Consider the following 27,622-nt stretch of genomic DNA (forward strand, 5'->3'; position numbering starts at 1 on the left):
CTGATATCTGTCTGCATACACAGATTAACCAGACATTAATCCAGACCTTTATCATATGGAAGGATCCATGGCATACCTCCCAACATGCCCCTCTCCAGGAGGGACACAATGCTCTGTTTCTGGACTTCCCTCTTAATTTCTGATTCCAATCACCTGTGTTATAATATCTTTCTTATAAATTAACCTGTTCAGCACAGTTGATGGCAATCAAGAAATGAAGAGGGAAGTCCAGGAGCAGAGCATTGTGTCCCTCCTGGAGAGGGTCATGTTGGTATGCCATCTTACTATTTAATGTCTGTTCCATCTTGTTTTAACCTATCATTGGGCATTCATTTTACATGAACCCTTTGAGTACCAACATCTCTATGAGATATATTCAAAATATCTGCTAAACATGCCAGTGCCTCTCACATTTGTTATATAAATTCAAATGAAAAATGTTGTGTAAAAAAGATTTTATGTCCTATATAAAGTAAACATTGCAGGTCATTATGATGAATAAAAATGTTTTCTTGGCAATTTTCTCACCTGTTTTGACAAATTCACCTGGCACTCAAAGGGTTAAGGAAGAACAATGTTTGTTACCCTACTGATTTAGGCCACTCAATTTGACAGTTGCATAAATTTGGCTAAAGGGTTCACTGATCACCTTTCATTATAGTCTGCGTTCTTTTCTCTCTTCTTGCCCTCTTTCTCCATATATAAAACATATAGCAACTGGCATGAAGTATGCAAGCTAATTAATGTCCCACGTTAACTTTATGGTAAATGCCCTCGGTAATCAGCTAGATTTTAGTGGGCCCCTGTTTTTTCTGCTTTCGTATTAGGATGAATCACGGATTGCGGCGGAGTAAAAGCATGCCCACACATAACAGCTATTACAAGTCAGAACTATATCTATGGAAATCTACAGTAACAGAGAAGCTTAGTCATTTGTCACAAGCATGTACAGGAATATCAACCAAACATCTAATCATTCCCCAATGAATATGTTGTTACAAAGAAGCTTCTCTGTGCTCAGCAGCTATCCAAGTGTGATGGAAACTTATAAAATAGTGACATCATTTTAGCTGTCAATGAACAAAAACGATGTAGAAAATGATTAGCAGAGAAACATTACTATGCTCTGTTTGTTGCTTCTAATATATGCATTCTATCTTATTATGTTTGTAAGATGTCAGTTGTGGTTGCTGTTACTATATTGATACACCAGGCAAAATGTAAGTTTGTTTGTTATTTAATCCAAAATGGATTTTAATTATCTAGCATACAGTAGGTCCACTTTAAAGTTTTTGTTTCTGTGTTACTATATTATGTTTATTAGTGTATGCTGTAATAGTTAAAAATAGACCTTTTGGGAAATAACTTTTTTTTTATTTTTCTCAGACCTTTTTGCTCTAGCTGACATATTAGTTCCCATTCAAGGGTCGCATATATATTATTACTTTCTCCCAAATCAATTAAAATAGATTGTCTGACTGCAATGCCAGAGGAGATGGGTTTGAAACCTGGGCATGTCAGAATCTTCAGAATCTTGACTCCATAAATATAAAATATATTTCTTTTCCTCGAGCTTCAGCATGTACTGAGGCTCGAGGAAAATAAATTCTGTACTGAATTAAGAAGAGGATTCTTAACCATTAGACCGTTACAGCAAAACTGGATACATTTTTGGCCACTAATACCCCTTTTCCACTTGCAAAAATATCCCGGGTTTTTGCACATAAACGCGCATGAACCTGGGATTTAGTGCAGTGTGAAAGGGTATTTGAGGAATATCCTGTGTTCAGCATTTTGGGATCTCTACCCAGGTCCTGACCTGGGTAGGACCCGGAATCGACATGGGATGCCGTCAGTGTGAATGGTTTACGCTACTGCTAGCCGGGAAGCAGCTTCCAGCAGCCACTATAGGGAGAGCATGGGAGGCTTCCCAGTCCAGGAGAGCAGGTTCAGAGCCGCCTCCAGCTGTCCCCTCTCCTCCACAAAGTCCCAGAGCCACGGGGGAAAGAGCGAGCAGCAGGTCCCCTCCGACCCAGCCACCTCCGGCAGCAGCCACTTCACAGTGGTGGAGGAGACCAGCGCGTCCTCAGACCCAGAGGAAGCCACCCCTAGGGGAAGCGCGTCCAGGGCACAGGCAGAGTGCAGCCGCAGACGGACAGACCCCCCCACGTATGTGCTGGCGTCTATTTTTAATGACATGTATGGATCCACTTGCAGTCCCGGGTCATACCCGGGAATGTGTGAATGGGGCTGTCCCGGGTCGATCCCGGGTCTGAATGCAATGTGAAATGGTACATTCCCAGGTAGTGTCCCGGGAAGCATCCTGGAACACATTCCCGGGTATGACCCGGGACTGCAAGTGGAAAAGGGGTATGAGGGAATCCTATAGGTATGACTTACTCAAGTCAGTAGTTACAAGTCAGATAGGTTGAACTCGATGGACTAAAGTCTTTTTTCAGCATTAATTACTATGTTAATATGTTAGTCCCTCCTGTGCTCCCATGTCATCTCTCCAAAAGCTTCCATACAGTGAATGTCAGAACTCTGATTGGTGGATACCTCCAACAAACCACCATTCAGCATGCTGACAACCATTTCCTGTCTGGCTACAGGCTGGAGGCAGGTAGAGAAAGCTTCTCTGATTGTGTGAACAGCATCCAACCCTGCTTGAAGATATATAGAATTGTGGGGCACTAGGCAGTTGCCCAGTATACCTATATGCTAAGACAGCCTTTTGTGAAGATGTCTTTCGGTGTGGGAATTAGCGTCAAAATGCACTTTGCCTACAGACTCCAGTGTTGAAATCTGGTCTTGTAACTACAGTATATTATGGGTATATTTACTAAAGTTACATTTTAATCTGTAGTAATCAATATTAATTGATGTTAAAACACTCTAAAAGTATGTGTTTTGGTGGCAAAAATACTCATTTAATGACAATTTTTTTATATGAATTTTTAAATGTAAGTAAATGTACTTTTACTTTTAGCTACTGAAATACAGTATAACATACATTTTTATTGATTCAGTGCAATCCAAAATAAAGTAAAATGAACCTTTAGTAAAAATACCCCTTAAGCAGCCCCTGCTATGAGAGCTGACCCGATGTGTGCTTTGAGGTGCGCGCTCCCGCGCACCTCATCGCACAGTACAAAAAGTATGTGCTTGCACATACGTTTTGTACCTAGTTCTCATCAAATCGCATCGCATTGCATGCACAACGTGTGCACATGCAATGCAATGCGATTTGATCCGTGCTAGTACAGCACGGAAAGCACGCCCATAAAGCAGCGTGTATGAGCTGCTTAAGATCTATCTTGGAGGATGATACATGTGAAGAAAGTGCTGTATATCCCTACAGATACTGATTGTCATTGGCAGGAGCTGAAGTCAGGACCTGAATGTAGTTTGTTTAAGCAGGCAGCGGCCCCTTTTTCACTCACATTTTAGCATAAGCAAGTCAGCAATACGGAGCATGTCCTCTGGGGGTGCCCAACCTCACTCTCCTCTACTGTGGGCAGCATGTGGGTCCTGGTGATGCTGCACTAAAGAAATACAGGAGCTGAATCGCTGGGCTGCAAGTGTGCGGAGCCCAGCGAGCAGGTAAACGCCATCCTGCCACCTCCGCCCCTGCGCAAGGCAGTAAACGTGTTTGCAGCCGTGCACACGGGGAAATCACTCACCATCAAATTATTTTCCCCCTGCTCACAGTGCAGAGTAATGGGCCCCATACATCAGCAATCACAATAATGGATTTCCAGATCCAGGGATTTTTTGGCCAGATAAATGGATTCTACAATCTATTTGACTTGCCCACACATTACAGATTTATTTCAGTGATCAGCAGATTTTTCCATCTAAAGATTGCATCTTCATATCTGGAAATTGCCCAATCGCCCCAGCGGCCGGGGAATGCCTGCTCTGCGTTACCCTGTGAGCAGGGCAGCCAAGAGGGGGGGGGGGGGGCAGGTACTAATTACCCGGGCCCAGGCTTGCTGGAGGGGCCCTGGTCCGACTCCTCCCTTCCCCCTCTGTCCCTCCCGGGTAGCAACAGCAGCACACACTTCTACAGCATGTGCTGTGCTGATAGCAGGCTCAGCATGACATGTCTCACTGACAGCGTGAGAGATCATACTGAGCCTGCTGTCAGCACAGCACATGCTGTAGGTGTGTGCTGCTGCTGCTGCTGAGGTTACAGTTTTTAGAGTTTTCTTTCACCCTCCTCTAAACATTTTGGGGGCATGGCCTAAGTGTGGGAGGTGCCCACACCTTCCACACTTAGGCCACCCCCCCAAAATTTTACCGGGCCCGGCATTCCTCACGGCTGCCCTGCCTCTGAGCAGCCAGCGAAGGCTAGCCTTTGCTGGCTGCCTTCGGATGAATGGCTCGCGTATGCGCACTGTGTACCGTCGTCATGTGCAGTTGTTTGATTATCATGCAGGCTACAAATTTGCAGCCTGTCAGAATGGGTCTGAATCGAGTCCATTAATGTAATACAATGCACTAGAATAATGTGATCTATGTAGGCAGTTCTATGCCAATAAATTGCAGACAATGCTGCAACTGGACCAACCGATACAAATTTGTGGAGCTCAGCGCATTAGCAGTACAGTATAATCATATGTGGGCTGAGTTTTACAGTTTCAGATGAGGACCAGAAACACAAAGTTCAAAATAGTTAAATGTAATAGTTTTGGGAACTGAAAGCCTGAAGCCAGGAGTATCATCTTTTTAAATAAATGTAAAAAAAAAAGTTAACCCTATTAATGCACAATACCCAATGTCGTGTCATCTTAGTATCAGGTGGTTTGAGTATGAAAGAATAGCTTCTTGCGCTGTAGAATGTAAATTGGCTAATGGTGGAGGATGGCCCAGCCATGGGGTCACATGCACAATAATAACAAGTGGCGGCCCCTACCTCTGCGGAGGGCGGGGGTTGCCGCAATTAGGGCCCCCACCCTCCACTGCCGCCATGCTTCTGGTCACAGTCCCCACCGCTGCTGCTCCGGACCACCGGTCTTGGTCCCAGCCGTGGACCCAGTGCATGCGCAGTAGCTTCTCCAGTGCTGTGCATGCGCTGGCCCCCAGCCTCTATGGGCTGCTTTTGCAACAGCCCACAGAGGCATATTCATGGTCCCAGGTCCAGTGCATGTGCATTATCGTCCTCGTGCTGTGCATGCGCAGAACCCATTCTTTATGGGCTGCCGGTCCTCAGACCATATAGAGTTGTCCCAAAGGGACTGCCTTGGGTGACTGTCAGGTCAGACTTCCAATGGGAATTCACTGCCAGTCACAGTGAAGCCAGTGCAGTCTCAAAGACTGCATCTTGCTTTACTAGGCAGAGAACAGTAGCAGATTTTACCTGAAGGGGCTGCAGCCCTGCAGCCCTGCAGCCCATAGGTGAAAACCGCCACTGACAATACCACTCTGTTAGAAATTAAATAGAAAAGGGTCAAGCTACATAACTGACAAAAGTGACCATTTGGTGGTCAATGACATTTGGGGCACTCACTCACCCACTGTTTTCTTGTGCCATGAGTAAGATCGTATACCTAGAGGTTAGAGAAGATAGGGTTATCAGCTTCCTGCCAGTGTAGTGGGAAGATCTCTTATGAAGAAGTGTATTTTATTTAGCATTATTCACATTTATATTTCATACTAGTAATTTATTCTTTCATATAACTTACATTTCCTACAGCCTAATATAATGTATAGCTTTATGTACATTATATTTACATCTATGGTTTATGTAAACATTTCATTATTGCTACTTTTTCCCCCTGGATACATACTGTCGGTGTCAGAGGAGAGTATTGCTGTGTTGTGAATACTCGCATGCACCCCATTTTGCAGAGCAGGAGAGTCCACGAGAGTCCTATTCATGGACTTCAGCTCAGCATTTAACACTATTGTCCCCGGCATCCTGCAGCCAAAACTCCTCTCCTTAGGAGTCCCAGGATCAACATGCTCATGGATAGTAGACTTTCTAACGGCAAGGGAACAGGTGGTCAAAGCCGGCGCCTTCTCGTCCAGCACACGAGCAATCAGTACTGGAGTCTCCCAAGGATGCGTCCTCTCCCCTCTGCTCTTCTCTCTCTACACGAATGACTGCACCTCAGCTGAGCAGTCAGTGAAATTCATCAAATTCCCAGACGACACCACTATCATCGGCCTAATCAAGGATGGTGACGAGACCGCGTACAGGCATGTAGTGGAGAAGCTGACACAGTGGTGCAGCAGCAACAACCTCGATCTAAACCCCACCAAAACAGTTAAGATGGTGGTCGACTACAGGAAAAAAACAAATGCACTGGTCCCGTTAACAATAGCCAACACAGTGGTATCGCGGGTTGAATCCTTCAAATTCCGAGGAACAACCATGTCCAGCGACCTAAGATGGGGATTAAACATAACCACAAATATCAAAAAGGCCCAACAGCACCTGTTCTTCCTGAGGCAACTCAGGAAATTCAACATCCCACAGGAGCTGCTGTGCGTATTCTACACCGCCATTGTGGAGTCTGTCTTATGTTCCTCGATCACAATCTGGTACGGTGGCGCAAGCGAGTACGACAAACAAAAACTGCAGAGGGTAGTGAAGACTGCGGAAAGGATCATAGGGACCAACCTCCCCCCGATAAGGGATCTGTTCTCATCCAGGGTAAGGAAACACGCTGAGAAGATCGCGGAGGACAAGCTGCATCCCGGTCACAACCTGTTCAACATCCTACCATCCGGAAGATGGTTCAGGTCTGTCGCCGCCAAAACGTCCAGATCCGCAAGAAGCTTCTTTCCGTTAGCCGTGCATCACCTGAACAATCCAATCAAAGCGAATGCAATCCCAATATCAACAGCCAAACAACGTGTCCCTACTTGGCGACCTGACCACCATAGTCGTAGCTAGAAATGGAATGCATGTAATGTCTCCACCCCCCCCCCCCCCCCCTTTACCCCTGTTTGATGCCGCACTGTAATCCACAGAAAATTCCTAGTGTGCGCAAGCATACATGGCCAATAAAGTTGATTCTATGCTATTCTATAAATAAGATTTAATGAGTGAGATTAAAATAATAAATTAGTGGAGATGGCGCATTTCAGGGGCGATCTTCTATATGCATGACCATTCCCCGTACACAATTCAGGTTCATTTATCAATTAAAAAAAATGCATTTAATTAAATTAACCCTGAAATGATTTGGCTGATTGAGATTTTGGAAGTCTAATCAATTAAAATGTATCTGAAAATTGTGTGTGTATTGTTTTTTTTTTTATTATTATTATTATTATTATTATTATTATGCATGGCACGGCAATTTAGACTGTTTTATTATGGCTGGTACTGGCACCTGTAAATGCATTCTCCACCAAACAAGTCCCATTAAAAGTATAAGCTTTCAGCAGAGAGATACATTTCTGCCCTTCCCCTTAGCAGCAACGGCATCAATCCTGCCAGCGGCGCTATGGTCCGTGCTGTGAAAGGGCCCACACCCCTGGACATTACTTAGGAATCCCATCCTGGGATTCTTAATAATGTCAACTGCTGTGGGCCCCGCAGGATCCGGGGATTCCAGCTAGCCCCAGAGATCAGCGACAGCAGTCAGGTGCCGGGTCAGCTCTCAGAACTGAGCTCCGGCAGCAGCAGCAAGAGCCGGATTGCTGTAAGCAGAGAGAGAGCTGATGATGGTGATGTGCTCAGCACTTGACTGGTATGCCTGGGCTGGGGACTCTACACTCTCCCTGCCCAGGCTCCTACACGTTGTCCTTCCTGTGAAGCTCCAGTTCAGCGTTATATAGGTTTCAGTTAAGGGCATGACAGGTAAAATCAAATGGCCAACACCATGCCCTACCTAATGGTTACCCAAGCTTCTGTGCTGGCCGGGAAAACCTCTCTGGAAACCCCAAATGGGCCCCTACCACTGCATTACACTAGTGGGCCCTTCATGTCCCAGTCCAACACTGCATTGAGCTCAGTTGCTCTGGGAGTTATGACCCTAGCAGATTTTACAAATGTAAAAAACTCAAAGTGATTTCTATAATGAGTACAGGGTGCATGGTGCCTGATACAGAGACAGGAGCAGGAAGCAACAGCAGCATTAAAATGTATGTGTTCACCTTGAAATCCGGTCCTTCCGCCGTCCTATAAAACTGCAGCATGCTGCGGTAGGACTCAACGGTTGCAGCTCTGCGCAGAGCCCGCTAAAACGTTATTTGTGGACCTGGCATCATGCATATGCTGACTAGGAGGGGGCAAAACAAATACATATGTTTAATAGGAGGGAGCACATACAGACTAAGCATGGCAGAACCATGGAAGACAGAAGCTGTGACAAGGCTTGCGAGAGCTGTTGTTTGTGTGACATTATTGCAAGCATCTCCCTCTCCCATATCCAAATGGTACCCCCCTCTCCCAACTTGTATGCTCCATCCAGCCTTTCACCTGCCCATCATTAATACCAGTCACTGGGCCAGCTCTGTCTACCATGCTACCTCATTATCCCAACCCTCATCCACTGACTCACCAGTTGATGGTAGTGTAGGTGAGGCTCATTATTTGTAAAGGACACAACTATGGGCATTATGTGTAAGGGACACTGCTATAAGCATTATGTGTAATGGCCATTACTGTGGATATTATGTGAAAGGCAGTACTGTGTGCATTATGTGTAAGGGGCACGGTTCTGGGTATTATGTGTCAGCAGTACTACTCTGAGAGGCACTTCTGTGGGCATTAATTATCTGGGAATTATACGTAAGCAGCATTATTGTGGGCACTACTGTTGGCATTGTGTTTAAAAGCACAACTACTGTGAACATTGGCCCTTATTCTGGTTCACTCATAAATGCAAGTTCCTTCTCAAATGGATACAACCATGTGCACTGCAAAGGGGGGGGGGGGCAGATGTAACCTGTGCAGAGAGATTTAGATTAGTTATTTTGTTTCTGTGCTGGGAAAATACTGACTGCTTTATTTTTACAATGCAATAGATCTCACTTTGAAGTTAAACCCCACCCAAATCTAATTCTCTTTGCACAACTTACATCTGCCTCACCTGCGGTACACATGGTTTTGTCCATTTGAGAAGGAATTTGCCTTTTTGAGTGAACCAGAATAAGGGCCATTATGTGTATAAGGGGCACTGCTGTGTGGAATAATGTGTATAAGGGTTCCTACTGTCTGAAGTCACATTAATATTGTGCTATATTGGGTGTCATAACTTGAATAAGGGACACTAGTGTGTGGTGTAATGTAAACCAGTGGCACTACATGCGGTGTAATGTGAATAGTATTGTGCTATTGTGAGGATTTGATAAAACACAGGCACTAAGCTGTCCACATGTCTGCTGCCCTGGTGCGCTGTCCCTACTGCCATGGTGGCCCCACAACATCCTTGCTCCTGAACCCCCACCAACCTTGATCTGGCCCTAACCAGGGGGCATCTGCCTCTCTTAGGCTGGTGCCTCCTGAACTTCTTGGGAGGCAGGTAGATAATGCTGCCTGGCTTCTGTGATTGTTAATAACACTCAATCAGAGTGGCCACACAGCATTCTCTACCTACTTCCCAGGCTGCAGCAAGACACCAAATGCCTCTCAACTTGTTGATTTGTGGATGGCTGGAGATATTAATCAGAGTGCAACATTCTTTACTTGCTTCCAGCCTGTAGCCAGACTTTGAGCGTATGTCAGCTTGCTGATTAATGGATAGTTGGAACTATACTACAATAAGAGTGCTGACAGGCATTTGCTGTATGGAAGCTTTCGAGAGATACTGCCGGAGCACAGAAGGAAATGAGGTCCCAGTGTATTGCTTTGCCCAGAATGTTCAGTGTTGTTAAGATGTCCCTGCAGGTTCTTACAGTAGTACTTTGTTAAACATGTTCTTGGTGTAGGACAAGGGTGGCCAAACCAGTCCTCAAGATCTATAACAGTCCATTCTTTCTAGACCACCTAGTGGGCGCACAGGTGTCAGAGCCAGTCCTAGCTAATTTGATGCCCTAGGCAAGATTTTGGTTGGTGCCCCTAGTACTGCTACTAGTACAACACAATGTATTTCTCCTTATTTGCATTACACTACACTGTATTGCTCCTCCTTCACATTACACCACATTGTATTGCTCCTTATTCACACTGCACTACCCAGTAAAGTCCTTTATACATGTTATGCCACACAATAGAGTTGCTTATATACATAATGACACACAGTAATAGTGGCCCTTATATAGATAACACAGTAATGCCCCTTACACATTATACCACATATTAGCAATGCTGTTATACACATAATGCCACACAATAATTCCACTTACACAATATTCCTCACATTAGTAATGTAATTTTACACATAAGGTAACACAGTAATGCCACTTACACATATGCAACACATTATTACAACCCAAACCACCTCCTCCTGCAGAGAACCCACCCAGACTGGACTTTGCAGATATTGAAGCCTGGGCTGACTGCATGAAGTTAGACAGTGTAAGCTCATACTGCTGGAATCCGCAAAGGACCATGGAAGGTGGAGCTACTGTGACTGCTCATGCACAGCAGCCCTCCTCCAGTAAAGGTGGCCATTGTATAGGCTTCATGCCCCTAAGCATTCTAAATGCCCTAGGCTTTTGATTAGTTTGCCTATGCCCAGGGCCAGCTCTGATAAGTGTAATCATTACTAACTCACATTTTAAACTGCATCATTACTAACCGACACATTCTACAAATGCAGAGGAAGATTTGCTCCTCATGGGGTCCTAGGTAAGATACAGGTTTGGGTCCCTCTTCAAACAATCCATAGCACTATATTTTTTGCTGCTAATAACAGGCAGCATCGATAGAGTACCTTGGCATGTACAGTCTACCAATGAATGCCCAGCTTCGTGAACATCAACATTGCATACAAAACTGAATCAGGCATCTTTCAGAAGTAGACTTAATACAATTGTCACATTTAAAGGAAACTGAGTGCCCACATAAAGTGGATGAGACTTCTTTGTGTGTCCAAATATTTGTTATTTTATACTATCAAAGATCAAAGGGATTTTGGTAGTGTGGGCAGGTCCATGTGATGTGATAACATCACACAGTAGTAGCTTGGTGCTCCTTTGGGAACATTTTGGATGGCCAGGATATCTTTATGGGGCCCCTCTGGACCTGCTTTGCCCTAGGCAGGCACCTACTGTATGTTGCCTTGTGGAAAATCCTCCTCTGTACAGATCCACAGGTGATCTGTAAAACATGGACTGTTGGTAGATCTCGAGGACTGGTTTGGCCACCCATGGTGTAGCATCAAACACTGGCATTACCCTTTTTTTATGTGCCAGCATTTGGTGGCAATCTCATATGAACGTTTCAACAAGTTTGCAGCAATAGAAATAAAGGTGCACGTTTTTAAGAAACCACTTGCTATTTATTGCTTATTCAACATACATTTAGACATAGGCAATTGCAAACCATTTCAGATTGTCTAGAAATTGGATGTAATTATGGATAACACCCTTCCGGTGCTAAATGTAATAGGCTGCCTTACTAAATGGAAACACTTTAAGTTTTACTTCAAACTCAGCGAAATCTAAGAAATTACAGAATCCTACTGCTGACTTTATTTGTCCCTATATATCAAAACATGAGCAACTATTTTACTGTATTTTATTTTAACTATTGTAATGTTGCCCTATAATATTAAAACAAAAATTCTAATTTGTAAAGAAACAGCACAATTAAACATAACACAACGATGACCAGATTTATGATGCCTACACAGGGAATTAATCAAATATTTGTACCACTCTGAAGTGGCAGAAGACGTAAATATTGATCAGGACTGATGCATATCTGCTGTGACATGGGAAAAACAGTGGCAGACCGTGTTCTTGCAATATAATTACCAGGCATCAGGTAGCACTCATCATTACTGATTCCTATTGATTGCCACCCTTTCTGCTAATTTCCAGTATTACTGTATTCCATTGTTTGACAAAGCTGTAAAGTGCTGCAGAATATTCTGGCACTATATAAAGAAATGTAATAAGTGTAAGGGGTGCTAATACTTTCACCTTATTCTGGTCCATTCGCAGGCCCACATGCGTTCGCAGGGGGACAAGGATTTTGCATTGCCCATGCACTTGGTGCAAGTGTCCACGGCGACCAAATGATGCACCCATGCTTGCAAACAGGAAGGGGGGGGCAGCGAGCTAGTCCATTAGTATATGGGAACGCCCAGGGCATTCTCATGCTAAAGGAGCCATGACGGACATTTGAGGGGGGGCAGCTTCCCACTTTCCCCCCCAAGAGTACATGCATATGTAAGGTTGCTCAGAGCAACCTTCGACGCTCGCGGGACACTACCGGCCCCGAGCAGGATGAGGAAACCCAAAAAACCAGGACGTTCCCAAGATAAACGGGACTGTTGGGAGGTATGGTACGGGTATGATAATAGCTAAAATAGTAAATCTTTCACTACTTCTACATTTCTATAATACAATATTCTACAATTCATGTTTCATTTTCCTGTGTCTTCTACTATCAAGTACAACAGACAACCTTTAGACCCTGTTGACCTTTTCTATGTCAACATTTTCCATGTTGACATTTTAAACCTGTCTACTGTACCTTTGACCATATCGACCTATTGCCTGGTGACCTTTTGGGGTCAATCTATTGACTGTCTCTCTAGACACTGTCTATCTAATAATCCACACCCATAATTTCATACTGTGTCAGCCCAGCTAAGGCATGTTATCTGCATAGTCCCAGCACTACCAGGGCAGACAAAGTAAAAAGCCTGATATTCTAAATAGTACTTAAAATTAAATTAACCAAAACAATAAAATTAGATAAGTAGGCAGACAAATGGAAATTTAGGTTCAATATAGATAAATGTAAGATTATGCATTTCGGGAGGCTTAACCTGGGGGGGGGGGGGGGGGGGGGGGGGAATTATAACCATAATGGGGTATAATTAGGAAAATCAGAAATGGAAAATGAGCTAGGAGTCCTAATTGATAACAAACTGCAGTACAGTACAGATCATCATGGAGCAGCAAGGAAGGCCAATAGAATACTAACATTTATAAAAAGGGGTATGGAAACTTGGAAAGAAAATGTAATCATGCCACTCTACAAGGCACTGGTTAGACAGCATTTGGAATTTGAAGTGTGACTGAGATCCACTTTACAAAAGAACATGGTAGAACTTGAAAAACGTCAGAGATGGGCAAACAAGTTAATAAAAGGGATAAATCATTGCCTATGAGGATAGATTAGCCAAATTAGGAATGTTTACGTTGGAAAAGAGACGATTAAGAGTGGACATGCTTAACATGTATAAATACTGTACATGTTAAGGGCAATACACTGAAGTAAGTACATGTTAAGGACAATACACTAAACTATCAGACAACCTCTTTGATTTGAGATCGGAGACTAGGACATGTGGGCATGTGTTCAGTCTAGTGGAGCGAAGATTTTGTACCCTTAAAAGGAAAGGTGTTTTTTTTTTGTTATGGTCAGGGCCGTAAAGGTATGGAACTTTGTTCCAGAAGAGGTGGTGAAGGCAGGCACATTGAACATATTCAAAATAAGATTGGAAAATTATTTATTGAAACAAAAATATTGAAAAAAAATATTCTGGGGTTCAACCTATAACCGCTATTTAGTCAATATTAAAACATTAAAGGTTGAACTTGATGGACATACATATTTTTTTAACCTCAACTACTATGTTACAATTACATTACATTTTTAATAATAATGTCTAAAAGATCCTGACCCTCTGACAAGAAGTAGCTTTTATTTAACTTCCTTTACCTCTTTAGATATTATTGTTCTTGCCTGCTTTGTCATATATTTTAATGTTTTACTACCAGATTCCTTTAGGTTCCTTCAGGTTGGTTTCTGTTCTTATGAGGACAAAATGTTTGCAACTTTGGTTGAATCAGATGAGCTTTTCTGAAAGGTTATGGATCATATGATTGACAGTGTCTAGGTCAACAGCCAATAGGTTGACACCAAAGGTTGACATGTACAGCACTGGGAAAATGTCGAGAAAAGCAAAAGATCGACATGAAAAAGGATGACTCATGAAAAGGATTCTTTTAAGTGTTTGGCCGGTATTAAATTTGACCTGAAGAATATAAATTTTTCGTGATGTTTCAATTTTTTTTTCAGGCTATCCAATGTGGGCTCCCAGAAAAAAAATGTAACCTGAAAATACACAGTTTCAGTGAATCCTTTCGGGGATTTTCAGAAATTTTGCTTCTCCTGCCAGAAGCAGGTGAAACAAAATCCCAGATAACCCACGGCACACAATGATTTATCTGATTAGCCCATGGCAAGATAATTACCTCAGATGAATACCGGCCTATGTGTACTACTTATCGATTTTTTTACTAAAATTATTTGGTGTAGATGCTACACTTTTATTGCCAAAATGTTTTGGAATGTTTGTCCCTAGTTGAGTTTCTACATCCAGATTAAACATTGGGTGGCTACTGTGCACTTGGAAGATTTGCCATATGTTTCAGTATCTATCAGTCTTTGGTTCTCAGATGACACACAAATATCACTTTGGAAGTTACAATAAGAAACATTTGTTGTGTTGATGATAATATTCCATTAGGAGGCACCTTTTGTTTTGTGCTTTTTTTATTTCAGATTACATCTGTATTTTAGATTATATTGTAGGTTCTGCTGGATGGTCAATCTTATACATTGGCAGACATTTTTTTTTTTAAATAGTACATTTAATTATTAGATATTTCTAGCACCATGGTTATTTTTTTGTGAATGTACATATACAGTATGTATATATAAAGTTTATTTTCTAGTTGCTTTAAAATGTTGTAATGTATTTACAGAAATGCCCTGCGTACAATATAATCCCATGCCGCCCGGTTCAGCCTACATCACACAACTTTATGGTCACGAATTCAGTACAGAAATGATGAGCACTACAAGTACAAAATGTAACACAGAATTAAGCAGCACAGAAATCACTGCTGCAGCCACCACGTCTTTGCCAAGTTTTAGTACTTTCATTGAGGGATATTCAGGAAGCTATGAACTGAAGCCATCCTGCTTGTACCAAATGCAAACATCAGGACACAGACCACTGATAAAGATGGAAAACCCTCAATTGGTCAGCTACCAAAGTCCAATTCCTCCGCAAAGAGAAGATGCTATACCAAGCACTTCAATGTTTTTTAAATCATCTCCTACATCAACTTTATCTACATCTGGATTTTCCACTCACCAGTCACCACATTGGGAAGAGCCTCACACCTTGTCAGGTACACACTCATGTGTGACTCCCAGTCATTTGATGGATTCTTCAAGTAGGACTGTTACTCCAAGGTTTCCAATTTTTCACTTTAAGAATTCTCCTCCACACACCCCAATGCCTAATCCCCAGGTGTGCTACGATTCTTCTCATAATATACCAGTAGGCCCTCAAGGAGACTCATCACCATTATCGATGGAGTCCTTGGCATTCAATCTACCAAGAGCAAAAGTGTCAAATCTAGTCTATTCCCCACTTGCAAGTGTCCCAGCTATTAGCATGGTAGGTGAGAGCAGAATTCCATCACCGCCCAGCAGAAGTTCTTCAACTGGTGAGGGAACTTGTGCAGTGTGTGGAGATAACGCAGCATGCCAACACTATGGGGTTAGGACATGTGAAGGATGTAAAGGCTTCTTTAAGGTAAGTTCATCACATTATCTTGTTATATATATATATATATATATATATATATATATATATATATATATATATATAGAGAGAGAGAGAGAGAGAGAGAGAGAGAGAGAGAGCATGACATATATATTGTATTTTTGTATTAAACTGAACTTAAGTATTATGCAATCAACAATTTATGTAATGTGTTATCAGACTTGCTGATACATTTAAATCAAATCTTAACTGTGGTTGGTATATGGAAATTTGAATTGAACAGCTACAGGTCACCACATAAACCAGAAGCTTTAGGGACTATGATATTGTGAAATACATTCTAGATCAGGGGTAGCCAACTCCAGTCCTTGAGAGCTAACAACAGTTCATGTTTTTCAGACCACCTAGCAAATGCTAGGTGAAATGTATTCAATGCTCCCTGGCACATTATAAAAGATCCACAGGTGGAGCTAATTACTTCACTTGTGATTCTCTAAAGGAGACCTGGAAAACATTAATTGTTGGTAGCGCTCGAGGACTGGTGTTGGCAACCCCTGGTCTTGATGTATTTTTAACACTCCTGCCACCAGCTGAGAATGCAACAACATATGTCCTGTGTTATCAATGTTAGTTATTTTTTTCGCAACAACTCTTTTTTTGATGGGGTCCCCTTAGAGACATTTTTGTCACTTGGGAGCTCAATGTTTGTTATCTTTTTTTATACGTTGCGACCTGTGTATCCCTGTTCTTGAGAGTCTGTTCTTACCTATATGGCATTTTCTCTGCAATCAGCTTTGTAGAAAACAAAAGCTTCCAGGGCAGACATTGCCTTATGCGGGTATTTAGTATGCATATAGAAGAGCATCAGTGGTGTAACAAAAAATGAAGCACCCCGCTGCCACTAAAATTTCGGTGCCCTCCACTCCTTCCCCGTACCACTCCATCTGCCACTCCAGAACCAGGACCTGCAGATCTTCCTGTCTGCAGTTCCGATGCTCATATTGCTACTGCAATGAAAAAGTCCCTTGCAAAATGGCCGCTGCAGCACAGCAGACAGTTGTTTAGGATGCTATTGAAAAACTGGAGGCGTTACGTATCTGAAAGCACTGTCTTTAGCTGCTGCTCAGGAGGGAATTGTGGGAACCCTCAAATGAAGCAAAAAGTGGAACAAGGGGGTTTGAGCAGCGCTGGGTTTCACTGAGAGAATCACAATGTAAATTCAAAAATTTATTGTATACAAATATTTTTACAAGATAAAAACAATAAAATATGAAAATAAAACATAAAAATAAAAATAAAATTTTGTACGAAAATGAGTATAGGGGTCAAGGTTGCAACCAATTATTCCTGCATAGTGGAAGGAAAGGAGAAGTCTCCATTATATAAGTGGTCTCCAAGGAGGCCCTTGGGATCTCCAATAATTAGGGGTAGAGAAAGTTAATCTCAATGATGAGACAAATGAGATATCACAGTGGATTGGGGGGGGGGGTTGATGAAAAAAATAAAGATCCGGAATATTACCCAGCTTGATGGATGGGTTACCCTGGTAAATGGAAGGCAGTCCGTCTGAGATAGTCCACAGTAGGCAAATGGCACTTTGCTTGGCAAAAGGTGGAGACGGCAGGGTCCTGTGTTGTAGATGGAGGCTGGTCCGGAGCTTGGATGGAGAATGGCTCAACGTGTTTCAGCACCTAACTGGTACCTTCCTCAGGAGCAGTGTATGTTGGTAGGTCTGATTAGGCCAAAATGTATACCCTATTTGATTGGGTAGGTGGTAACAGGTGAGCAGCAAGTGACCTCATTGTATGTCAAGAAATGCACATCAAAATAATAATAAAAATAAGAATCACATATACATATAATCATTGTGTATTTATATAGAAGGCAATCCCACTTTTGAATATCTAAAATGATGTTTTAAACCTACAGAATACACTGAAATATCTCTAAAAGTGTGTATGTCATGTGATCCTGTAAGGTCTCATGACCCGGAAGTCTAATGAGCAGATATAGTAAAAGGTTCTTTCTACGTTTTGTAAACATTTATAAATCACATATTTTGTATGGGAAGATTGGCGCTAGCATTTCCATAAAAAAACAGTACATATATGCATTTAGAATAGCTCTTAATTTCTGCAAGATCAGCGCTGTTGTGATATAGAAAAACGGAAGTGCGTCATTTGCACTTCCGTGTTTGGCATAGTCTGTAGCCTGGATAGCAGAAGCAAGTCTGGACATTGCGCCCGCCATCTTGGAGTTGGCTAATACCAGCATAGAGGACATGTAAGCAGCCAGTGTTGTTCTGTTGCCCATTTTGTGGATGGCAGATGATTTTTCAACAAGATCTAAAGCACAATATTTGTACACCGCCCGCCATCTTGTGGATGGCGCTATTCATTCATATATAGTAATAGTAAACATTCAAAGTAAAGAGAGATTATCTTGAAAAAGCCACTTATAAGAATTCTTGTTAATAAAACAAAGTGTACTTGCTGGAGCCATGGAGTTCATAAATTTAAACTTAAAAGAGTATGCAAGAAGACCGAAGAAAATGATGATCAGAATAAATATGAAAAATATAATTAAGGTGAAATTTTTTTTTTAAATAAATATAAATAAATAAAAATAAAAAATAAAATATAATATATAAAAATGAAGTTGTTTAGGATGCATCTGTCTCCTCTAGCATCCTGAAGAACTATCTGTTGTGAGGGGGTAGCCATTTTGTGTGGGGCATTTTTAATGGCAATGCGACAGGAACAGTGCAGGAACAGGACCACAGACAGGATGATCTGCAGATCCCCTGAATGGAGAAACAATAGCCCCCGCAGACACTTGGTGCCCACATTTACCAAGTGCCACGAAGCCACTGCGGAGTGTGCGGAGCTATTGTTATGCTACTGGAGAGCATGTAGAAGCCACTTGTTTGCTTAGGTATAAAATTATACCTGCATACTGTAGGTTTAACCAAACAATGCACATAAAAAGCAGTTTTGAGGCATTTCAAACATCCTGGGGACATGCCATACTCCTACATCTCCCTAGTGCCATCCCTCTGTCTCGAGCACCATGCCCATACATCTTTATATTACCATCTATGTCAGAGCTCTAGTAATCTGCACCGTCTGAAGTTAGTATTAATTAATTAATTAATTATTAATTATTAATAAATATTAGGGGCCCCTAGTAAAAAATTAGCCTGTTACCTAAAACATCGGAAACTAGCATTGTGAATGAATAGGCCTCTTAGTTAACCCCTTCAGTGGTGGGGTTTATTTTAGGGTGCGCTCCCCACTGGGCGAGTATTTTCTGGGGAGGGCTCCCTATCAAAAAACCCACCACTGTATCCCCAGATCCGGGCAGCACCGCTGAACTGTGTATCAGCCGCTGCCCGACCCTGACCCCTGGCAACCTGGCCCTGCCCCCGGAAACCAGCGTGACATCATAGACTGTCACACAGCCGGGGGAGGGAGATGAGAAGGGAAGGGGATGCGCCGATGAGTAGCCGGGCAGCACTAAAGCTGATTGTTCAATAGTACAGTAAGGCATTTCTCTCTCTCTCTCCATCCCGCTCTCTCTCCCCAAAACCACTTATAATTAGTCACAACACACAATTGATATTTGTCAAACAGATAGATGTTTAGTTGTTATGGGCAACTTCTCCACTTGTCCTTATAGAAAGTTTCTCCATGTTTGGGTAATTTACAGTGAGTGACCTGGGGTGTACCTAACTAGGGGATGTGTTCACTTATAAATTAATTTGCATTTTGCGATAATTTATTTAAACTGTGTTTGTGTAGTAGAATAGGTATATTACCCTAAAGCCATTCATACAGTACATGGGTTTGCCATTCAGTACAAGCACTGAACAATAAGAATAATGACCATTTGGTCAACAAAAGAGCCAGATTGGACAAGTTCTAGCTGTTCAGGCATGTACAGTAAGGCAGAAAATGTGGCGGTCATTGGGAGGGTGTATATGTTGTCTTGTTACTGCGTCTGATTTTACCAGTTGTTTTCGTTATGTAATTTACAGTACTGTATGTCTAAATCAAGTCTGTCGTTAACTCTGTCTGGTGTAATGACTAGACAGAGGCAGAACTCAGAAATATTCCGGTACACTCCCACTGTAGTAAACACATGCTTGTGCACAATACAGTTGTTTGCAGAAAGACCTCAATATATCTATTAAGATTGCTATTCTTCAGATCACGATTTGCTGCTATTTAGATATTCTATTTCAATACTTGTGTGAAATGTAAATGAGGGATTAAATGGGTGTACACATGGTGCGATTCCTTTTCTAATCAATCCCGGTTCGATCAGGATCGAATCACACAGCGCGGTGTACCTATTCGATTTATGACTATATAGTACAGATCTGTACTATATAATCTTGCCTGCACAGTCTATTTTTCTATTTGTTTCCAATGCTACGGGGCCGCGCATCGGGAACAAATCAAAAGTGTTAGATTTTGATTCAATTTTGCTTATAAATGCAAAATCATAGAGAAAAAAGACTACATCGAACCATATGTACACCCTACAACAGTATACAGGCTACCAGGATAAAAACCTTTCAGCTTTTAACAAATAGATGAAACATACTAAAGCATTAAAGCAATAAATGTATTATTTTATATAGTGCAGTGTTATACTTTTTAGCTTTTTATTTTTCAAAATCACATTTTATAATTTAACAAATCTATTTAACTAGCTATGTAGAAACTTAGTTTTAGCATGCAAAATATGCTAACCAAGGTAAATTTACACTTGTTTATATTGAATTGTTGTAAAAATATGACAAATAACATGAAATAAATTGTAATAAAAACACCCTTGTACTCAGACATAAACATACCAGACCCACGAAATAAACCCCAAGGGAAAAGTTTGTAAGATGAGAATTCGAAATGGTATAATGTAATGACAATGGTAATTTCAGATGCAATTTTACAATTTAAATTTGTTGTTGCAATGACTTTTCTCAAACTCATTGTTGATAATTTCAATGACAGCAGCAAGCTCTAATACATTTTATTTTCCTGCAGGCTACTGTGTTAGGAAATTAATTTTATCTAATAATACAAATTGCATTGTTTGCTTATTGAATGGTAAATTGCATGCCTTGTTTTATCAGCGTCTCTTGCTTTTGCTTCAATTAGTATTCTATATATTTCGTAGAGAACAGTACAGAAACATGCCAAATATGTTTGCTTGGCAAGTAAATCCTGTCCTGTGGACAAAAGACGAAGGAATCGTTGTCAGTATTGCAGATTTCAGAAATGTCTTAGTGTTGGCATGGTGAAAGAAGGTAAGAGTTTTGTGAATGCATTAGTCAGTAAATTTGGTAGAATTAATAAGCATATACACTTATTGTATAAAAATGCTTAAATACTGAACTTGCAGTGTAATGAAAGAAGATTTTTTGAGTGGGGGATTTTTAAAAATTAATATATGTCATATAATAGTCCTGCAATGATAAAAACCTTAATAATAAGTATTTTTAAAATCTACAAGTTATGTTTTTGTTATAGCAAATGTATTTGATTGTGGTATCATTTTTAAATAGTGGTAAGAACAGATAGTCTTAAAGGAAGAAGAGGAAGACTGCCTTCAAAACCAAAGAGCCCCTCTCATCAAGAATCATCTCAGCCGACTTTGTCAACTCCTCCAATCAGCATGTTAGATGCTCTGGTCCAAGCGCTAGTAGACTCTACACCCAGGGACCTCGACTACTCTACAGTAAGATCATTGACTGTATAATTAATTCTTATCATACATACTTTAGATAACATGTGAAACACATGACAGAATAAGAAAAAGAATAATTTATATTATTTAAAGGAGCCACATACCCATAGGCGAATCTAGGGGGTGGTCCGGGGGTGCACCGGACCACCCATTTCCCTATAGGATAACATGGGACCCGCTAATTCCGACCCCCACCCAGTTCAACGGCGGCCAGTTCCCCCTTCGGCATCACTGAAGGTCAAGGTTGATCTCAGCCGAACCCAAATCGCTGGGCCTTCAATCTGATACCAGGCTGGATCCATATGGGTTAATTGGTTCCAGGGATATTGAGGTTAAACCGTTTTTTTTTGGAACCAAACAGCCCAGTTTAACGGGACCAAAATCATTCGAAGCCAACTCAAAATTTCTTCAATATGATACTGGTCTCATGTAAATGGGTCAGTTGGTTCCGAAAGGGTGGTAGGGAGAGGGGAGTGGTTGTCTCTCCCCCTCACACCAGAAAATGCAGGGACTAGGCTGATGTATAAGGGGTCAGCCTAGAAATGTCCCTGCATGATCCTGGGACCATATTCCCGGGTAAATCCCTGCATTTTCTGTTGTGAAAGGGGTATTATTTCAAACAGCCATGACCTGCAGTCCTCTAAATACATCCGGGCAGCCCCCATCTCTCTGCCTCAGCTGTCAATGACTGTCACCCCTGCAGCTTCCGGTCCAATTCTTCTCCCCGCTTTCACCTCAGCCCGCTCCCCCTTTAATCATGTGGTCCCGGCGCCTGGCGTGCTCCCCCGACATCACGCACAACAACAGTGCGCACAATATTTCAAATGTCCACTCGGCTAGAGGGGACACCAGGAGGGGAGTGGGAGCGTGCTCTGCGCTGCGCTCTGCTCCTCTCCCCATAGAAGCAGCTGCACCGCTCTCCATCTCTCCCTGCAGCAGCAGCGAAGGCTCATATAAAAATTTACAGTAAGTGGCACTTTTGGGGGCATTGCTTAAGGGGCTCTACAAGTGGCGGTATGTGGGGGCATTACGCATAATGTGTGGCTTAATGTGTAAGGGGCATTACGGTGTGCAGCATCATGTGTAAGGAGCATTATATGTGTAGCATCATGTGTAAGGGGCATTATGTGTGCAGCATCATGTGTAAGGGACATTATGTGTGCAGCATCATGTGTAATGGGTACTATGGTACGCGGCATCATGTGTAATGGGTACCATAGTGTGCGGTATCATGTGTAATGGGTACTATGGTGTGCGGCATCATGTGTAATGGGTACTATGGTGTGCGGCATCATGTTTAATGGGTACTATGGTGCCATCAAGCAAGAACCCCCTAGAAATTAGCACATAGGTAAGCAGCACTTATGTGGCAAATATGTAATGGGCATTACGATTTGTTATATAGTATGTAATGGGCATCATGATGTGTGGCACAATGTGTAATGGGCATTATGGTGTGTGGCCTTATGTGTAATTGGCATTACGGCGTGTGGCTTTATGTGTAATGGGTATAACGGAGTTTGCTAAAATGTGTAATGGGCATTACTGTGTATGGTCTAAAGTGTAATACCACACCCCTTTTTGTGATGCCACGCCTCCTTCCCATGAGGCCACGCCCCTTTTGCCACGTGGCTACGCCGCGCAAAGGTCCCCCTGCTATTATGACTAGATCTGGGACCACCCATTACAATAATTCTAGATTCGCCTATGCACATACCTATAATTCATGTTACCCCTCACATTTAATGTTACCATTTAAATAAAAAATTAAAGGCTTTTTTTGTGTTCAGACAATGCATCCATCTTAACATACATAAATAATTCAGTAAAGATAAATTATTTCCAGTATTACTCAAAATTATTAAATGAAGGTATAGTATCCTTGCAAAATGCTTATATTTGGGTACAAAATGAAATGTATGGTCCTGATTCTGGTTCACTTGCAAAAGCAAATTCTCTTGTTAATGGACAAAACCATGAGCACTGCTGGTGGGGCAGATGTAACACATGCAGAGAGAGAGAGAGAGTTAGATTTGGGTGGAGTTTGAACTTCAAACTGATATCTATAATGCAGTGTAAAAATACAGTAGCCAGTATTTACCCTGCACAGAAACAAGATAACACCCAAATCTAACTCTCTCTGCACATGTTACATCATCTGATGAGCTGATTGGCTGGTTATTTATCACTGTCCATTTTATCACTTTTTGAAGCTCAATACATCTGACACTTCCTGTGAACAGTGCTGGTTGGATGTATGCATGTAATATACACTCTTAATTTAAACCTGCCTAATACTAATATTGTTCTTAGCTCTGTTCATTTGACTGCCAGCCTTACCTCATTTGTTATGACATATGTATTGTCAAAGCTGCCTAATGAGGCTAATTCTGGGTTTCCCATTTTGAAACGTATTACTTTTACAGGGGTCTCTAGTTAAAAAAAAAGGTACTTCTGTACTTTCACTTGCTGGGCTCGCTTCGCTCGCCCACGCTGCGGGCTCGGTGGCTCGCTACGCTCGCCACGCTAATTAAAATCAACTCCATGCCAACATGGATAGTGGAGGTATGAACTATCCATGTTGGCATGGCGTTAACTTAGTTTATTTTACTTAGTTAGTGGCGAGCGTAACCCGGAAGTACGCGCGGCGCCATGCTGGCGCCGTGAAAGTAAAGAAGTACCAAAAAAAATCATTAGACGCTGTCTCAAAACTAACCGGAATAGTTGCTTCACATACAATAAAATGATTACAGTTTCACAGGCCTTAGACTCTTCTGATACTGTACCATAATTCTACAACACTGAGCAAGTAGAGATTAAGGAAAGCAAACAGGACCTAATACAATTTTTACAAAGCCTCCCTAGCCTGGAGAAGGATGTTGCAAATTCCTATCTCTTCCTGTGGCATTTATGAAAATACTCCTAGATTTTCAAAATGATTACTTCCTGCCCTATGAAATATTTTCAAAATGAAATGTGGGAACCTGCAAGCCTTCACGCGTTTGTTATGTACTTACGAACTTTACAACTAGGGGATCAGTATATTTGTAATTGATTCATGTAACCAGGGTGAAACAATGTATTCTCTGCTGACAATGAGAAAAAAAAAAAAACCCACTGTTATTGATTGTAATTGAGGCCTTAACAAAATCACATTCAAATCTGGTATATTTTTCTATTGATGTCTGTCCTGCTCTCTGAGCTATCTCTGCTACTCTCTTCTTAGGGCAGTATTCAATGAGAAAATTCTCAGTGCATGGAGAGCTAAATATATATATAAATATATATATAGATGTATAGGGGGAGACACTGTGTGTATTACGCTGTTTGGCGGTGGTTCATGCCCTGAGGACGGAGCGGAGGCTCCGAAAGTACTTGGCTTTATGACGTAACCTCAATACAGCTTTTTGTGGATTTACCTGTGTGGAGTGCCTTTCTTCTGGAGGAGTTGTATTAGTTCTGAAAGTGTGCACCCACTAAGTTGGATTTATCACTTCATGGAGTGCCGGCAAAGTGCAAGAATATATATATACATATATATATATATATATATATATATATACATATCAGCAGATGGACCGGCACTCTGTGCTGATAGCCAGGTAACTTGCCCTGGTGCCTTCTCAGCTTTGTAGGTAAAGCAGGAATACAGGAGACTGTGGAGCGGCACTCAGGAAATAAATGTAGCAATAATCGACACTACAATGTCGTCAGTTTCAACGTTTCAGTGCTCTGTTTTATTGGCACTATCGTCAGTCATATATATAAAATATTTCCATGTAATTTTGTGCATAGACTCCAAATATACCATCGAAAATGTAATATTACATAAGGTTTTGAAAAATGTAGTTTCTGTGTTAATGGAGCAGGAGAGACAAGGGGCAGAGAGAGAAACCTATGTCGCTAGAGAGGAAAATGTCACATACACTCCATTGGTTGTATAATAGATTACCAAGATTACCAAGGGTAAAATCAGGTGCCTAAGAAGGAAGAGTGTTCTCAAGCAGCTACTCAAGAGAAGGTCAGGTCCCACAACAATAGATACAACCATTGGAAAAAAAGGAAAGTAGCACTAAAACTATTTTTAACCAGTAGGAGCGATTAACAAGAAACTTTCTAGTTTAATAATATGAATTTCATAGACAATAAAAAAGTGGAATACATAAAATACATAAAAAAGGAGCACATGGAGGGTATAGTAGTTTTAAATTGTGATTGGCCAGTGTTTCCTAGTCCTTAAGAACCAACATATATAACCACACAGTTCTGTCCAATTATATTAGAACATCCACTTCAGTGTGTATACATCACCACTTATGAACTTTTGTCTGGCTGATTGGTGTTATCAGCCAGAGTAGTTCTGGGGGAGCAGATGGTAGCCTCACGATGATGCGGAAGAATTCGGTGTGGTGTAGACACTTATTGACTTCTGTCTGGCAGGTTGGTGTTTACCGGCGGAGGATTTAGCTCCAGGGGAGAAGATGGTAGCCTCACGATGATGTGGAAGAATCCAGTGTGGTGTCCCAAATCCAAAGCAAGGGCTGTGCAAAGTGTCACAATTAGATGGGAGAGCATGTGGTTTACTGGTCTGGTTCAATCTGGCAAGCAAGGCTAGGAGGTCCTCCAATGCTCCTGGGAATAGGTTCCTGTATTTGACTTTGTGGAATTAAACTAATTTGTTTGTACCCTTTGTACAAAATGCTATTTTGTGGATAACATTTTTTTTTTTTAATAAACATTTTTATTGGTTCAATGCATAGAACAATGTAACATGCAATAAATATTACATTTCAATGTGAATTTAGTGTCACAAAACATTCATATCTTGGCACACAGGCCCTTATTCTGGTTGGTGCGGTAATATCCGCGTGCGTTCGGGCCGCCGATGTTTTGTGTCTGCGCATGTGCAGAGGCGTCTCTGCGCATGTGCGAGCGGGGCGTACGGCCAAATCCTGCATGAAATGTGAACACTCCGAACAGGGGGTGAAGAGGGGCGTGAAGGGCTATTTGGGCTCATTACCATATGCATACGCCCCGCGTTTCATGGGCGTTCCCATGCAAACGCTGGGCGTACGCATGGTAATGCGGCCGTGACGCACGTGTAGGGGGCGGACATATGACATCGCCGGATGTCAGCTGCCCGCCCAGATTCCTGCTTTTGCACGGAAATATGTCCGTGTGGTCTGAGGTTGCGGGAGCTGGTGGACCATTCGGTCCTGCAGTCGATGAACTGCGACCATCGAATGATGGGGGAGGTTCCCTGAGATGGAGGAGGCGTATTCCATGAAAAATACACGTGCGGTCCGTTCGGCCAGCTTCTTACCGCATACGGACGGAGTGAGCGATCCGTACGGAAGGCGGGGTTTCGCACGCACGGTCCTGGCCGCATAATCGGATCCGGCCGCACCGATCAGAATAAGGGCCACAGTTACAGATCATGTTGCATATTGGTAGAATTTTGTATGATCTCAGAAAAGTATCTTATACTACATTCCGGTTTATGTCCGTTCTCTCAGAAAGGAGGTGCACCATTCGCTACAATCTCCAAATCATACCAAGTCGTTGGATAACATTTTTTAAGAAAAAGATCAATGTCCTATTGTGATTGATTCATTAGACATGGACTCTATACCCACACTAGAAGAAATGTTGGAAGATAATCATGTCTCCCCACTTCTTCTTATAAAAAGATCTATGATGTTAATCAGAGTAATCTCACAGAGAACAAAAGGCGCTTAATTAGGGAAAAAATCCAGTTTTTATCCTAGAAATCACAGGTCTCATCCTTGTTGGACCACACCCTCAGAGGAGAGATTATCACCAAGATGAATTAGCATTTTATTTATTAATTATCAAGTCTCTCCAATCTTTTAATACATCCCTAAAATACACAAATCACTCACTTCACCCCTTAGATGTCCAATCATTTCTGATATGGGGTCACTCACTTTTAAATTGTCACAGTTTATTGATTATTTTCTGCAAAAACACGTAATAAAACTTAAATCACATATACTTGGCACTTCACATCTACTGAGCATAAATAATGATTTGAAATGGAAACCTGGATATGCATTTTAACACTCGATGTTCAGGCAATGTACATGCATATACGCCATTAAAAGGGGGTAGGTGCAGCTAAATATTATTTACAAAATTAAATGGATATTTCAGTGGGCCTAAAATAGTTTCTATTATCATCCATT

General features: G+C 41.8%; 1 protein-coding gene across 2 annotated transcripts in view; it reads left to right on the forward strand.

The window, feature by feature from the left end:
- NR4A3 (nuclear receptor subfamily 4 group A member 3) overlaps positions 1–27,622 on the forward strand; it is a 53,297-nt gene that overhangs the window by 3,618 nt on the left and 22,057 nt on the right. For both annotated transcript variants that reach the window (XM_083188165.1, XM_083188166.1), the window contains exons 3-5: positions 14,851–15,692; positions 20,847–20,976; positions 21,235–21,407. In XM_083188165.1, the coding sequence (XP_083044291.1) occupies positions 14,853–15,692; positions 20,847–20,976; positions 21,235–21,407 (1,143 nt within the window). In that variant the 5' untranslated portion in view covers positions 14,851–14,852. The remainder of the gene's footprint in view (positions 1–14,850; positions 15,693–20,846; positions 20,977–21,234; positions 21,408–27,622) is intronic.

Source organism: Crinia signifera, chromosome 5, assembly GCF_055691185.1.
Source record: "Crinia signifera chromosome 5, ASM5569118v1, whole genome shotgun sequence".
NCBI lineage: Eukaryota > Metazoa > Chordata > Amphibia > Anura > Myobatrachidae > Crinia > Crinia signifera.